Here is a 16,972-nt window from a genome sequence, read left to right on the forward strand (position 1 = left end):
AATATTTTATATGTAGGTTTACAACACAGTAGCCTATAAGAACTAAAAACTGTCAACTGGTTAAAAAAAAAAAAAAAAAAAACTTTTGATAGCCTATTTCATTTAGTTTAAAACCACCGAATAGAACTAATAGAAGATTTGACTTTGGTGTGTACAATCCTATTATCATTATCGATCGATAAACTTATATCAATACCATCATAAACTCCATATTTATGGGCGATCTAAAACATGTTCTCTATATTGTGAGAAGCTCACTTATTCAAAAAACATCATGAACAGAATGTCTCATGATGAAAGAATATTGAAGGCAACGGTCAGGTTCATGACTCTAATGCAACAAGTTGAGGAACTTTGATTTCATTAAATTTCTTTTAATTGGATAATGCCATTTCGGGGTTGGTACTGATAAGAGCAGAGTGGCATCCTCATCCAAATGAGGGTCAAATCATGTATGTTGTTTAACATAGAGGCTACATGTCATCATGGACTTTCACTTATAGTCAGGGGGCGTCACCATGGATTTCTGGGCCCTGTGAAAAGAGGGGCCCACACATCCATTACACAAAAAACCCCTTGTTAAAAATGTTCTCCTTCAGAAATTGCTGATACTATGCATTTTAAAATTTACTGATCAACACTATCAGAAAGTAGGCAACTAAATGTTTTAACTTTGTCTTTTTTTATAAGAATGGTCTAAGAGAAGACTGAGTCCATCAAAAACTGCAAGCAAACTCCTGCACACTGTCTTAATTATACAAGTACTGTATATACTTCAAAAAAGTAATGGAAGTTGCAATCTTCCCTCGCAGGATTTACACCTTCTAACCATCCCTAAAGCCCGTACCGAATTAGGAAAAAGGGCGTTCAAGTATGCTGCTCCCTCTTCTTGGAATCGGTTGCAAGATACTTTAAATCTTCGGGCGCTGGTTTCCTTGAATGTTTTTTAAAGGTCGTCTTAATGATCTGGAGGCAGAAATATCTGACTGCAGATGTTTTAACTCACTCACACTGCCCCTTTTTGATCGCTTTGTTGCTGATGACTTATGACAGATTCTGATGAATGGTTCTTTTTTGTGATTCCTGTATTTATGTTCATTGTTGTCAAGTGTTTTATGTCTGAAACCCTGTAATTGTGCCGCTGCCTGTCTTGGCCAGGACGCTCTTGTAAAAGAGATTTTTAATCTCAATGAGACTTTTTCCTGGTTAAATAAAGGTTAACTAAAAATAAAGTATTGGCAACACATGCGCGCAATGTAGACAGTGTGCCATGGCATCAAAACAGGTATTGAAAGAATTTGACTAGAGGCTATTATAAGTGTACAATTCTGGTAAGTTTGTAACAACTTAAAATAGCTACAACTTTGTGTAACATCCTTAAAAAACATAATGCAGTTTAAATTAAACAATAACAATGAATTTCATCATGTAATAAATACATCTTTTTGCATGTTTTTTTTTTAAATATTGTACAACACATATTAATGCATTCAAATAATCATTCATTCATGCACAATTTGCAGTGCCTACCCTTTAACACTTAACTTGTAAATACATTATTTTTTTTAGAATTGGTTCAAGTGAATCAAAGAGGGGGGACTCGTGTTCATGTATGTGGACTGTGAATCATAAATGGCCAGTAAGGCTGATTATGATTCACGACACAGTTACGCCATCTCGTGGACACTTGACTGCATTGCAGATGCGGGTAAAACCGCGTTTCTATCACGTTTGCCCTACGCAGCTTCCGTACACGCTCCCATATGGCCACAGAAGGTCAGCCATGGCAGCCTGCGTGAAGGGACTTGACAAATTTATGTTTTCCTTGAGGTTATTACGAAACCACCAACTCCAAAATGAACGTAAGTAAACCGAACAAACTATTTGTTATCGGTTTTACTTCCCAGCTTGCTGTTATGATTCTAGATATTGTCGTTTTTGTAAGGTACATCCAAATATAAGCTAACGTAGCTAACATACCCTTAGCTAACAAATTCAGCCTTATACGTTACGTGTTGCCTGCATCGATCACCAATGATTCATGTGTTGTTTCTTATTTGTTCTCAGGGTTCTTGTCCACATCGCTGTGTCGTCTTAATGCCGAGCAGCCGCCGAAATTTACTCCTCCACCTAAACCTGTCATCATAGACAAAACACAGACTGAAGCATCTCTAAGGAAGTAGGAAACTTTGAACGACATCACTGACACTCACACATATTACAAACATGTGTGTACTATGTGAAGTAAGTGTTGTCTCTGTCTCTCAGGTTTCTGAGCCCAGAGTTCATCCCTCCAAGACAGAGAGCAGATCCTTTCAAGTTTTTCATAGAGAGGAAAGACATGATTCGCAGGAGGAAAGTGCTCAACATCCCAGAATTCTATGTTGGTAAGAAACCTGAGATATTTCCTCTGATGTGAAGAGTTTAAAGAGTCCCATCCTGAAAACCAGCAAGTGAAATTACTGCAACTAGCTCTATTCTTAACACAAATAAACATGGTGTCCTAGCTGCAGTTTCTTCAAGAGAAGGGGTCAAAGTTACTCCAACTTTTCTCTCTCTCCTGTTTCAGGTTTACAATAGATTTTAAGTGTTTAATTTGAAGTTTTGTTATCCTGGCTTCCCCCCACCCCCTTGCTCCCTATCCCTCTTCCTGCATCTTATCCCATCTCTCCCTCTATCCCTTTCCAAGCCCGGCGCAGTCTAGGCCTGTGAAGGCTGTTTTGTCATGAGCCGGGGAACCGGCCGAAGATTTCTGCCCTTTAATAAAGCAGTTTTTTTCTTACCACTGTAACTTTTGCTGCTTTGCTAAAGTGTTCATGATGGATAGGCCGGATCTTTGTAACATAGCAATAAGTAACAGACAAAGAGTAAGGTCTTTTACTTGCTTTTTGTAAAGTGTCTCGAGATAACACTTGTTATGAGTTGACGCTATACAAATAAAAAATGATTGATTATCATTGACTTACTAACCGCAATTGATCCGAAACGCAGCCTGAGCTCCTCTGTTTGTGCTTTTTTTTTTTTTTTTTAGAAAAAAAAGTAGTTCTCACACCTTTGCTTAACTTTGTTACTTTGCCTAGGGATGTAGAGATCTGACTTTTAGAAAAAAGTTTAGATACCAGTACTTTATTTACAAGTTGTGTGCCTCAGTGTGCAGGGACTGGGATCAGTGCTAAAGCACCTTTAATTTAATCTCAGCACACTTGAAATATCAGGGGAAATGCACCACCAGCTTTTTGAAATCTGACAAAATCCTAATGATGCTGGTTGAGTGTTTTTTATCAGGAGCATGAAACACTTGAACAAAGCTTCATGTCACGATCTCTTCAGGAGCTGAGCACCCTAAAATGTTAATCCTCAAATCGCCCCTCGATCAGGCTATATAGTGTAAGGCTTGAAATTAATATTGATTTCCGACTTTGGCAAATGTAACAACTATGCAGACATGGTAAGTAGCAGTGAAACTGGATCGTTCACTAAGTATTAAAAAAAAAAATCCTGAAATAGTGGATGCATCGGCTCCCATCATGCAGACCTCCTTGTTTATGTCTGTGACATGACCTACACAACAAAGTACTCTATCGAATGGTCATCAAAGGGTCAGCTCCATTGTCACCAATACCTGATTAAGTTATGATCAGACAGATATCAGTTGGAGATCTCTGCATTTACAATCTGGGCCGCTGAGTTGTGTAAACTCCAGTCTTAGGATCTCACACATTCTGAGCAGTGTTTAGAGCCTTCTCAAGACCCACTTTCTTTCTCCGAAATGTTCCTCAGTATATGATCATTTACAGAATAGTATTATATTTAAAAGAATTCTGTTATGAAATCATGTTTGTCTACAGGCATACATACTAGTAAGAATAGAGTCTTGCACGATAAACTAAAGGAGACTGCCGGCAGGAAAGGCACCGTTTCATGCTCAGGCTTTTATGTTCAACAACACCTGGCACCGATATTGAAACTCAACGTGACATGGGTACGCTCATATCAGCAACACAATGAGATGCTTTGCATCCTGTTTGTATTGTGTAGAATAAAACATGTAAATACAAAAAAAAAAATCACAGCACTAACTACAATATTTAATAATGTTGTTTGTAAATCATTTGCTACAATATTACATCTTTACAGATTATTTTGTAATTAAGTCAGCAGATATAAGCTGTATTTCTTCAAAGATGTTTTAATGATTCTAATCTAAATGATGTCGCTGATTTGAATGTGTTCAGGGAGCATCCTGGCAGTGACCATGGGCGACCCTAACGCCAGTGGGAAAAGTAACCGTTTTGTCGGTATCTGTATCCAGAGGGGCGGGAAGGGGCTGGGAGCCTCATTTGTCCTGAGGAACATCATTGATAACCAAGGTGAGTTTAAATTAGTATCAGTCTGAGTGCTGCTTTACTCAAATGTCACACAGACTCAGATGTTACTATATATCACTGTCAATGTGAATATATTCATTTCAGCGTCTGTACCTGTCACTCAAGTCTTGATTATGACTTTAAACTTTTTTCTTTTGTCAAACCGAAGCCTGCTTAATTTGAGATATCTCTGTAACAATAACATAAAAGATAACAATGAGCCTTTTTATAAAGTGCACACTGCAACTATTTGATACTTAAAAGATTTCTTGACACGTAAGAGCAGGTGAGGCGTTGGCCTTCGGGCAGAGCACATGTTTTAATCTTGTGTTTCTCAGGCGTGGAGATCTGCTACGAGCTGTACAGCCCTCGCATCCAACAGATCGAGGTGCTGAAGCTGGAGAAGAGACTGGATGACAACCTGATGTATCTGAGAGACGCTATGTCCGAGTACAGCACCGTGGACCCCAACATGAAGCCTGTGCCTTTGTCCCCCACCGGAGAGGTGCCGGTCAACCAGGTGAGCGATCTTGCAAAAACACAACAGGTATGCGTATCAGAGAGGCGGATTAAATTGGACTCTTGAAGCTCCTCTTTTGTTTTGATAATTCATGCTCAGACTTTCTGTAGGATTCTTTGTAAATTGGACTTAAATCTCTAACTTGGTGAATGTTTGCTTTGGAAGAAACAATCTGACAAATGTTAACAAACTATTGAAAATGACCGCAAACTACAGCTTCTATTGATAAATCATTCCTGTCTATTTCAACAGCTCAGGGTTAGGATGCGCCCAAAGCCGTGGTCCAAACGATGGGAGCGACCGAAGTTTAACATAAAGGGAATCTGCTTTGAACTGGCTCTAACCCCCGAGCAGATGGAGCACGCTCAGAAGTGGGAACAGCCTTGGAATGAGTACGACATGCTGAAGGAGTACGACACCTCCACGCTAGAGGAGAAGGTCCTCAGCGAGGTGCAGCGGGAGATGAGCAAGTGAGGAAGATCCTCCTAAAATATCTTCATCTATACCATCATATCAACAGACTTTTCATGATTGGGACGATTGGATTAAGAGCTTTGCAGAGATGTTGGAACACTGTGCTGGATCATCATCATCCGCTTCAAGTTAATGCAGCAGTGAATATAAAGAAGAGGTAGTAAGGAAATCTGTCTTCAGTCGGCTGTATAGTTCACTTTTCAGTGCCACTGGTCTTAGCTATTTGTTCTGATGTATGAAGTGGTTTCTATAATAAAATCATATAAATCATTTGAACTTTTTGTTCTACATTGAAAAATACAAATTAGAGTTGAAGTTTCTGTTTTGGTATTTTTTAAGGGTTTTGTTTCTTTCATGTAAGCTGTATGCTTGCATTGGTAAAAAAAAAAAAAAAAAAAAAGTAATAGCAACTTGACACTAGATGGCAGGATTCCTCTATTTATGCTTCCAAAAAGCAGTTTTCTAAGCAAGCCATGTTGTGTCATTAAGTGTTTTGGGAGCTGCTGCAGTCCTAAATAAACCGACTATATTATTTCAGTTCAAAAGGAAAAATAATCAAGTTTACTTGGCTGTCTTTTTAAAAATAAAATGAGCAACTTCTGGGCTGAACCTGATTAAGATTTCTCTATAACTGAACCAACCTGCTCCTGGGAACAGGCGCCCGCTCCCTGCACTTTGAAAACAAGCCTGGTATCCAGGGATCATACACCAAGGACACCCGGTAGTGTTTTACTGTTGTGGATGGAAAATTGTGGTGTCGAGATGGCATGTTAGAGCGTCAGCCGGGGTAGTATAAAAACACTTGGACTCCTTATGTTATGTCTGCTCTGTGTGTGTGTGTGTGTGTGTAAACACCCTGAACGAGTCCCTGCACTCTAATTTCTCCATATTACAGGATGAGACGCAGAGAAAATGGTCTCTAATACAGGAGTAGCAGATGTTTACTGAGCTCATTACGGACCACACACATTTCCTGTGCGGAGATAGAGAGGAATAAAGAGGCAGATTATTCTGCTACGTTTAAGGTAATGGGGTGGAAGAAATGCACTCAGACGTCAGTGTAAAGCAATCCACGTTATGGGGTTATGAGTGGGGTTAATTCTCTGATTTCTTTTCTGCCACATTTCTGCACCTGTTGAACAACAATATGTCCGTTTCTTTTGGTTTTTTTTAAATTCCAGCTCATTTTCCCTGACCTGCTGCAAAGAAACCCATCTGCTCTTGTGTACAGTTTTCTGGGAGTAGCATCCTGCACATTGTCAGTACTCTACCCACTGGAACCGGCTGGCACCCTTTCACCTCTTCATTTGGCACTCTGCGTATTTTTCTGTTTTTGGACTGATTGATGTCCACGTGTGGAGGCAGTAACAGAAATGTTTATCCTCACAGCACATTATTGCAGAGTCTTTAGAAGCATTCCACCGCGACACCGCTCGACTGGTAAACCAGTTTAAACCGCAACGTTACACAGTCTGAGTTACTGCTTCGAGGAGACTTCCTGCCTTAGTGCGTGCGCGTGTGTGTGTGTGTGTGTGTGTTGTGTGTTGTGTGTTGTGTGTGTCAGGATTGTGATCTCAACTGTATGTGCCTCCCATGCCCTCAGGTTGACTTCTCTGCACCTGGAGTGAAGTTAAAGCCCCTTGGCTGGGAATGGAGATCAAACACTAGCTCTCTCACACACACACACACACACACACACACACACACACACACACACACACACACACGCTATCATATCAGCCTTCACAGACAGACACCTCAAACAGTGCCAACAGTAAACGTCTGGGACAGCCTTTTCTGTCAATCCTCCCGCGAAACACGACCCTCATGTTGACGGTTGCCGTAGAACCAAGGGCGGAGCATGCAGGTTGGCCGAGCCCTTAATCCCACCCCTCAAATAACAACAGACTGTAAAGCATGGTGGGCTGATGATAGCTACAGTGCCACACTACTATGAAGGTCAGAGCAGGAATGTAGGGAGGGACACACTCCTCTAATCTGTCTTCCTCCCGTGGCCTTCATCTCTCTCTCTCTTGTCTCTTGGAGGGAGGAGAGCACCAGCTTTGAAAAGTTACCAGGTTGATGAATTGGAGAGGATGTGATACAGAGTGTGCAGTAACTCCCACAGGTTGTGATTTTTTTTTTTTTTTTTTTTGTCTTCCACTAAACGCTGCTTTACTCGATGTGTAACATCTCTGTCAGTGTGATTTCTTACTCTCCTGTCTGGGGAAATTAGTTTCACTCTCTCTGTCTCAGAGTGTGAACTGTGTTTGAGCTGTCTGTGTGTGTATGACAAGTGCAACGGGATACTGGGCCACCCATAGGCCCCAGGTAAATTACACCCTGTCACCGGGTGTGTACGTGTGTGTATGCACATGTGTGTGTGTGTGAGCTGTGGCCACCCGTAGTCCTAGGTAAATTACACACTTGAGTTTCACCATATGTTTGCAGTGAAACGACACGACCGTCTGCTCCTCTCTCCGACTGTCCCGTGGGGCCCGACGGAGGCTCCTGCTGCCATCACTCTGTCTTTGTTACACACTCACATGGGCGACCCGACAGTGCGACAGCTGCTTGGAAACATTACATAGCAAGCAGCTGATGCCTGAAGTCAAACAGGCAGACATCACAGTTGTTTTATAATGCGATCCGGTGTGTGTGGAGAGGATCTGGCAGCGCTACAGGAGTCAAGGGTTCATTTCCAGTCGGGGTGAAGCATCCTAAAAATGTTATAACAAAAAGTGTCCATCGAATGGGCGCAAGGGTGAGTGTAAGGGGTGGGGCAAAATATCGATATAGCACTTTATCATCGACTTGGCTCTTGTGATACAGTTATGAAATCGCTGGTGCCAAATATCAATACTAATTGAAGAATACAGGGCTCTAAACGGATTTCCTCGCCAATCTTACTTACATGACTCCTCACAGGGACGCTCATGACATGAGCAAGTGTAACAAGAACAGAAGTTAACTGGCCTAAGAAGAATTTAACGGCAGGGTAATGTTGATTAGAGGTGAAACTGACACCAAACTGCAGTGAATAAATACATTAATTCTGCTCTTTACCTTATTAGAAGCATTGTGTAATCCTTAGTTAATCAGTTATCCTGATGTATGATTACAGGACTGTCTTGCAATATATCGCTGCATGTGAAATGAATGTTTTTGTGGTCTATGTATCGTGTACAGTATCATGAGTTACCCTGTGATACCCACCTCTAGTGACCGTACATGACAGGACACCGAGGTGACGTCAAAGTTACTCGTCAGCGTTGCATCTCCACAAAGTTGAGGCTAACAAGGAACTTATGTGGGCCAAGTTCAAAACAACACACTTGATCCTACACCACAGGAGCTTTCCATGTTTATCTATCGCCGTGTCCTCACTTTGGTAGGGATAAAACGCTTTGTAATCACAAACCCAAGCAGAGATACACAAGTGATGTCAGTTGACCAAATTCAAAATTATACAAGTGTTTTCACTGGATGCTTATTGTTGTACTGTCTGTGACTTGTACATAAACTTTGCATGACATATATTGTTACAGTGGCCCTCTCATTTAGGAAGGTATTTTATTTAAGAGTGACTTTCTGTATTGGAACATTTCAAAATAAAGTAAATGCTTTACTTTTTTTTTTAAGTAATACGACTTCACAATCTGCACGCCCATACACTGATGGCAGAGATTTCTAATCTTCCTATAAATGTCTAACTCAGTCACATAAGTTCATACACTGATGATATCGCCTTCTGGTGCAATCTGAGTTCAGTATCTAGCTCTAAAACGCTTCGTCATGCATACTGGAAGAACCTGGTTTTGAATGGCCAATCTTGGAACTAGTGGATGGACGATCCGCTATTGTCCACGAGCCACAGCTGCCCTTCTATATTCATACTTTGATTCAAATATACCAAAGTTAAAATGATAAGGCTAGAGATCTTCTGTGTTTTTTATGTTCAAGGAAGGCTAGAAAACACACCCAAAAACAAATCAATAAAAAAAAACAAAAAACAGCTGACTGAGATTGAATGTGGTAGCTTATTGCTTAGTTCTTTTGTTCTCATTGTGCGTCCACAAACTCAAAATAAACATCACAAACATACACATGAGACACACTCATCTGCAGTTTAAACAATTTAGAGTCTCAATTAAGGTTTTAATCACATTCCAGCCTTGGGAATAACCCACTGGAATTTACATTGTGGATTAATTTCAGCTGAAAATATCCCCCACAAATACATATTTTACCTCTGTTTGAGTGGTATTTACTGTAAACTACCATTCAACACAAGTTGTGTTTTTTTTTTTCTAAAATCTGATCCATCAATGTTGATTTCGATTCATTTTTTTAATGTATTTATTAACAATATAGAATATCACCATTAACCCCAGTGATGTCTTTGACTGCAGGTAACCAATTCAAAGCTGTTGTAATTGTGAGTACATACATGATGTATTTCAGCCAATGAGAAATGAGAAGAAGAAATAATTAAAAGTTGTCTTTAAAGGTGATCCAGATGAATATAGCAGCTATTTGGATGTAATACAAATTCAAAGTACAGTAAGTAATGCATGTCATATGACTGATAACAAACCCCTCATTGATTCTATGCCTGCAGGGTGTGAGCATTAAGATAAAAACAAACATAAGTCTCTCACCAACAATAACAGTGTGTGTTTCACGGACATGCACACACAAACGTATTATGTATTGACTCGGTGCCACCTCGTATTTCTGGCAGCATTCCTGCACATCTTCAGCTGCCACCTGTCTGAATTTGTCCTTTATGTTTATGTGCTCTCTTCACTCATATTTTGTGTATTGTCATCTTTTAGGATGTCCCCATCCACATGCCATCCAGGATAAGAGCACCCAAGGTTGTTTGATGCATTCTTCACATTTCTTTGATATTAATGCCTGTTCCTGCTACAGCTGGTGTGTGTTTCTGAGTGTGTTCAGTTGTGTTTCAGCGCTCCAGACATGCGAGCCAGGTCATAACACGGCACATTATTCATTATGATGGGTTGTTATTCCTGTTTGGTCATGATGACCCAGCCTGGTACTTACAAAAAAACACAGCAACAACAAGCCATGTGGTCTTAAAAAATTGCTTTGATGTGAGGGAGAAATTGTGGTAGGAGTTCTTGAAGTTGTATTTACTTGCCCCTAGGGGGCAGCCTTATCTTTGTCTCCCCACTAACACACCTCTTGCACAGCTGGTCTTCTTCTCTCCTGAGCTGTAATTGCAGCTCTGTCCTGGGAAATAGAGGGAGGAAATCCCAGAGCTTTCGCTGCGCAACAATGACAATAAAAAAAGAGGTGAGGAAAAGAGGAAGAAAGCATTTCAGCTGAGATGAAGGAATAAGGGAGGCTTAAGGAGGGAGACGGGAGGTGGAGGAGGTAAAGAGAGAGAGAGAGGGAGAGATGAAGGAGAAAAAGCAGGGGAGGAGGGATGTGTCCGTGATGGTAGTAAACGCTTGAGTTTATTAACCTCATTTAGCTGAGAGGCTGCGAGTGAGCGAGAGGGGAGGAGTGGTGTGTTCATACTGTGAACGCAGGGCTGGAGTTTGCTAATGAGAGCTAAAAAGGCACACACACACACACACACACACTCTCACACACTTTCCTTAGCTAATACCAGATTCACCTTGATCTGATGCCAAGTATGCAGGCAGAAAACACATTCACAGGAGCGGGCACTGCTAGCTCCATCTCTCTGGTAAATGGACTTGTACAGCACTTTTCTAGTCTTCTGACTGCTCCGAGCGCTTTTTACCCTGCAGGTCACACTCATGACACATTCACACACGGGTGGCAGAGACGGCTATGTAAAGTGTCCCATTCATACACATTTACACGCCTCTGACACAGCAGTCGGACCTGCAAGTGTCTTGCCCGAGGACACTTCGATATGTGACTGCAGGAGCTGCAGTCACATATCCTTTGTTCTCGCTCTCATACCAAACGGCAGCTGAGAAGCACTCCTGCCTAAATAACCATTGATACACAAAGAGGGAGTGGATATAATAGAGTTAACAATCCTTTGAGTCTCAGCCAAACCGCATTGCTTCAGACTGTCTGGTAATCTGAAGTGTATATTTTGTCACGTGTTGCCAGCAGAGATCGAAAGATAATCACATTTATGGGAAGTTCCTTAAACGCCTTAATGCTCGTCTTTTCACTGATGGAGGGAACCAGAGCAGTCAGAGGAAACGCACATTGAGTCTAAGATGCAGGGCCTGGGGTCAAAAGGTCAACACACAACTAAGTGTAGGGAGTATGGGATCTATTGAGGCTAACTCTGTTTACTAAGGTAAAGGTTGCACTCAAGAATACACATATAACAAATTCAAAGCTTTAGTGCCATGACACTGATGTGCAAGATGTCAAAACAATGAAAATGCGATGGCACCCCTTAAGTTAAACCTAAGAGTATCAATCATTTAAGACACAAAAGGAATGTAGGCATTACAAACCGAATAAAACCCGGTACAGCCACAAAATGAAAAGTGCCATCTTTAGTATTGTTTGAAGACAAAGAGATATTTTGTCTTGAATAAAAAATAATCTAAAAATGTCAATAACTTCATTGTAAACAGTTGAAACGCTCAGCCACTCTCCTCCCTTGCTTTAAAAAATCCAGAATCCTTGAATCTGCATATGTTGTGAATTTGAAAATGTAAAACAAATATGTAAGGCTACAGCAGCATACCACTTTCACAGTAACAAAACTTTAATGTACCCTGTGTTTCGACAGCACTGAATTCTACTACATTGAATTTGTTACAAAAAACACATTGAAAAATGTCCTGCAGTTAGTTGAGGGTCCGATTGAGGCTGGCTGCAGAAGCACCAGAACTCACATACACACCCATTAAAAAAGCCAGTTTTAACAGCTGAATTTAACATGTTTACATCCTGGTTCAAAAAACAAAACAGGTCTGATTAGCTCATGTCTCGATCGGCACACACTGTACAGGAGTTAATTTTTTTGATATCTCGTCTTTTTTATGAAGGATTCACATTGACAGGGCCGTGCGATGTAACGGTTTGTCGAGAGGCTTAAAACCCGCCTCAGCTCCAGCTCTGAGCCTGTTGTTAGGTTGACTGAAAGTAAAGGTGAGACAGCAGTTTCAGCATACAGCCATCGAAGGGACTCCAAAGCCCCCTGCAGTAAGTTAACAGCTGTGTGATGTCACTCATTCATCCAATAATATTTACAGTCTATGGTTTGTACCCAAAAACATACAGTTCCATTAATTGACTTTGAAAGGGAGATCCTTTTTTGTCTTCTAATTCCATTTCTATTTTGAATTGCAACTTTCTTTCTTTTTTAAAGCTTTTAATTTGAGAAAAATTGGGCTTTTAACACATACCAATCACATGTGAAACCTAATACCTTTTGTTAAATTGCATCATGTGTGTAAATTGGAACTTGGATGAAGTCTGGCTGTTGAATATTTGTGATGTCACTGATCTTGTTTGTACAGTTCATTCAGATTTAAGAGAGTTATGATAATATTTCCACCTACAGCAGATGAATGTGAAAAGTAGATTCTGGTGTCAGAGTTTGCACTTGCATGACTCTGCAGACTGAGGTTCAAACGCCACATTTATGAGAAATGGCAATAAGAAAAAAAAAGGTTTTATTTGAGGAAGGTTTTAACAATTACTTGATTTGCAGTTTCTAGTTAGTGAAATATAAAGCTCAGGATGGTCTGTATGCACATGTGAGATCTGGACAGTAGTGACAGTGTCACTCTTATACATTTACCGTACACTACATAAAAAGTGACGTTGTCCTTTGCAAGCCTATTACAGCAGAACAAGCTGTTTTAACACAGTGTGAAGTCATGTAATCAGTTTCAGACAAGAAAAGAGAACCCTTCACATTATCCTGATAACCACCCTCCCCATTCATCCATTATACGAGCTGACCACTAATGACCTGAGATGGACACAAAGAATGCACACTTAAGACGCTCGCTGAAGACGAATGAGTGAAGATGCACTCTGAACTATTGACAAATGGCGTGAAACACACACACCATGGACACACACTTAGAATGCAAAGTGAAGATGGATGACACAGTGAAGGTGCTCCCTGAACTGGACTGTAGGTGACAAATGACCAGCTGCCTCAGTGGGTGTACTGACCCCCTGCTATGGCCGACCAAAGGTGGGTTATTCTGCAATTTGACAAAGGTTAAGTGACCATTTCTTCACCTTCACTCTCCAGCTGATTCATAGTCCTCTAGATAAACTCCTTTACAGGGTTTAACTTTCTTTGGTTGAAAATAATTAAAACTGGTGTTCAATCTATTTTATGCTATAGCTCAAAATAAAATAAAATGTACAGGAGCAAATGTATCAGGTTCAAAGTTTGCTGGTTTTAAACATTATTTAAACATTATTTCATGCATTTTTCATACAAACTCATGATGTGATAAGAACGTTTTTTTCATAACGTGACATGTACAACATTGTAACTTAAAACATATCTCATTACAACAATACATGTGTCATACTAAAAAGTCAAACTCTCATGAATATACATGATAACTATTTGGAAATAACCTGATAACTTCTATTTGACTGCAGGAGTAATTATTAATAAGTTCTGTATAATGTGTCAATAACATACTATAGAGTATCAGGGCCACATATACATATATAAATAACATATAGGCTTTAAAACAACATAGGCGTACAATCGCCTAAAACCACAACTTCATCTCGTAATGTAACAACTTTTTCCTCGTAAGAATCCAACTTTAGAGTTCAGAGTTTCATTCTCTTGATATTGTTACGTTTTTTTGGGTGATATCAGATTATTTTTCTTTGATGTGGCATCCCCTTTTAAAAAGAACAACTTGATTTAAATCTTTTTTTAACTGGTCACTGTGGATTATATTGTTTTATGTATGGATACTTAAATGGGCGGATGTTCAAAGTAAGGGCGGTATTATTAAAATGCATGGGGGTTTGGACACACTAAAACATGATTCAAATCTTTATTTTTAAACTGGGTTGGCATGCTACTTATGTAAAAAAATATATCTCAAATGTCTGAATTGTCTGGTGCTGTCTATCCACAGGCTATATGACAATTCAGAATGGGTTAAACCTGAATTTTAATTAAGGTTAGTATATCGATTATAAATTTGGCTGCATTCATTCAGAATAAGTGGTTGATACTTTATCTTTACAGGATACTTAATTTACTGATAATATATATTGAACGTCATAAGGCTACAACATGTGGCCATACACTGTGAGAAAAGTGAAGAGGCTTATGGGCGGACTTTTCCATATCTTCCATATCAAAAAAAAGAAAAACAACATAGGATTGTGAACCAGTATTTGCCAGTATTTAGTATTAAACATACCAAAGGGTATAGTGGTTTCTCACTTAAAAAAAAATAATGTCCACCTACTTCTCTGTGACTGACAGCTTTACCAAACAGTCTTTGAACTGCTCCGATACAGTAAACCCTTCCCCATCTGGAACTACAAGCCAGTTAAAACACAAAAAGTAGAGCTAATTTGCAAATATTTAACCTGAGCCTGATGTAAAAACAAACCCTCCAGCAGACAGCAGACTCTATTTGGGTTTTGCCTGACGCTCTTTGAATTGGAAGGATCCATTTGTCCAACTTTACAGAGTCTGATTTAAAGAGCTGTGACCGTCCATTCACAACAGCTCTGAAACGTTTGTCTGCATGCCAATACTCTGCCCAGTCACACACACACTGTCATTAAACTTTTGACCCTGCTGCGTCTGTCACTCTCTGACAAAATGCTGCTCTTTGAGTTGGGCGACTACTGTTGATGTCCTGGTCAGCTCTGTCACATTCAGTTTACTTGTCCTGTCTCTATTGTTTGGTTGCCGTTATCGCTCTTCAGCCTGCACACCTCACAAGCACCTGATGTAACTAAGCTGTTGTGAGCAGACGATAAATCCTCCAGCGGATGGTTGAGCCTCATATAGTGCTCTGACTGCTTTATCTGATCGGCCGTCACCAAATTACACCCCATTATCCGGCAATAACCCACACTACAAAAGTGCTACAATCTGTTTCAAAGCCCATTTCCAGCCAATTATATGAGGCGGTGATTATTGGTGATACTGTTTGACCGTCAGTGCAACAAACCAGTGTGTAAACGTAACAAAACACCTGTTTTTATTTATATACTGCAGAGCACAAAAAACAAGTTATCCTGTGAGACTTGCATGATTACTGTTTTACATAACTTTCAATGTAACATTTAAGTAAAATCACCATGATCCACATTGAGCAAGCACTTGTCAACATTGGCAACGGAAAACTTCCTTTACAGGCAGAAACCTCAAGCAGAACCAAAGTCGTTGGTGGAGAGCCATCTGCCATCAATTGGAAAGGCCAAGAAAGATCTTTTTCTTGTAACATATCATTTGTAGAGAGTAGAGACCCAATATGAATCCATCATGATAACACATTGTGTAATCTTCTTTTTAAAAGCAGAAACCTCAAGCAGATTCATTGGCAAGCACCTGGCAACAATGACCAAGAAAATGGCACTTTAACAGCAGAACCAGACTTGTTGGTCAATAGCCATCTGCCTCAAATATTGGCTACAAACGATTTTTATCTTGTCATATCATCTGCAGAGATCCAATATCTATCCACCATGAACAAGCATTTGACAACATTGACAAATAAAACTTCATTTTAAGAGTTATTAACCTCAAGTAGAGCCAGGCAGTGAGAGACAGACACACTGGTGAAGAAATATGGAAGCGATTAGTGATCAGAATTCAAATGATAAAGCTAATTTGAAAATTCAAATGCATTAACAGAAATGCTTTTTAATTTTCAGAATATGAGTGTATTATTTGACTCAAAAATAAAATGAATTGAATTTTCAAATTAGCTTTATCATTTGAATTCTGATCACTAATCGCTTCCATAAAGAAAGGGCCAAGAAAGTGGGAAAGGTGGAGAAACAAAGAGAGAAATTGCATTGAGAAGGTTGGACAGGGTGCATACTCACAGCAACAAAAACAACATACACTAGATAAAAAAGTAAGATAGTAGAAATGGCAATTAACAGCCATAACAACTAAAATACGGATGATTTAAGTATGACAAAAAATAACAGTTGCAGCAGTGGTCTCACTTGGCTGGTCAATATCATATGTTGTTATAGCCTGTGGGTGTGGACTGGCCAGTTTTTACACAGCTAAGCCAGCTGATAGCCCCGATAACAACACCGTATCCATTACTCGGTGCTTGGTCCAGCCACCATTAGGAACTACCTGGAGGTCACGACCTCTGAGCCACTCAGCTTCCTTGCCACTCTCCCTCAGACAACTGCTGGCCAGTACCACTCAATACCCCAGGTCCAGTTTCCCCATATGTATCAACCATCACCCTCCCTCCAAAGTCCCCATAGTGATGTGTGGACTGGACGTGGGGGTGGACGGGGGGGTGGGGGGGAGTGTTGGCGCCTAAACAGCAGCAGATGTGGCTCCGCAGAGAACACCGGCCCTAATTAACTTCAATGGATTTCCTAATGCGACAGCTACCATATTTCATTTACCGCGCACCCAGACCCCAGCGGACCC

At 40.3% G+C, this 16,972-nt stretch overlaps 1 protein-coding gene across 1 annotated transcript; it reads left to right on the forward strand.

Annotated features, from left to right (window-relative positions):
• Positions 1-1,720: 1,720 nt before the first annotated feature.
• On the forward strand, positions 1,721-5,637 carry mrpl19 (mitochondrial ribosomal protein L19). Its single transcript, XM_020641524.3, has 6 exons — positions 1,721-1,862; positions 2,068-2,179; positions 2,269-2,387; positions 4,236-4,370; positions 4,706-4,887; positions 5,140-5,637. Exons 1-6 carry the CDS (start codon positions 1,784-1,786, stop codon positions 5,359-5,361), a joined length of 849 nt encoding a protein of 282 aa, XP_020497180.1. The 5' UTR covers positions 1,721-1,783; the 3' UTR covers positions 5,362-5,637.
• The last annotated feature ends 11,335 nt before the right edge of the window (positions 5,638-16,972 follow it).

The sequence above is a fragment of the Labrus bergylta genome, chromosome 15 (genome assembly GCF_963930695.1).
Source record: "Labrus bergylta chromosome 15, fLabBer1.1, whole genome shotgun sequence".
NCBI classification, from domain to species: Eukaryota; Metazoa; Chordata; class Actinopteri; order Labriformes; family Labridae; genus Labrus; species Labrus bergylta.

Excerpts from the sequence above, each read along its gene's own strand:
- mrpl19 (XM_020641524.3), top strand. The coding sequence starts at position 1,784 with ATGGCAGCCTGCGTGAAGGGACTTGACAAATTTATGTTTTCCTTGAGG. Across the intron at positions 1,863-2,067 it reads CCACCAACTCCAAAATGAAC|GGTTCTTGTCCACATCGCTG; the intron begins GTAAGTAAACCG and ends ATTTGTTCTCAG. Across the intron at positions 2,388-4,235 it reads CATCCCAGAATTCTATGTTG|GGAGCATCCTGGCAGTGACC; the intron begins GTAAGAAACCTG and ends GAATGTGTTCAG.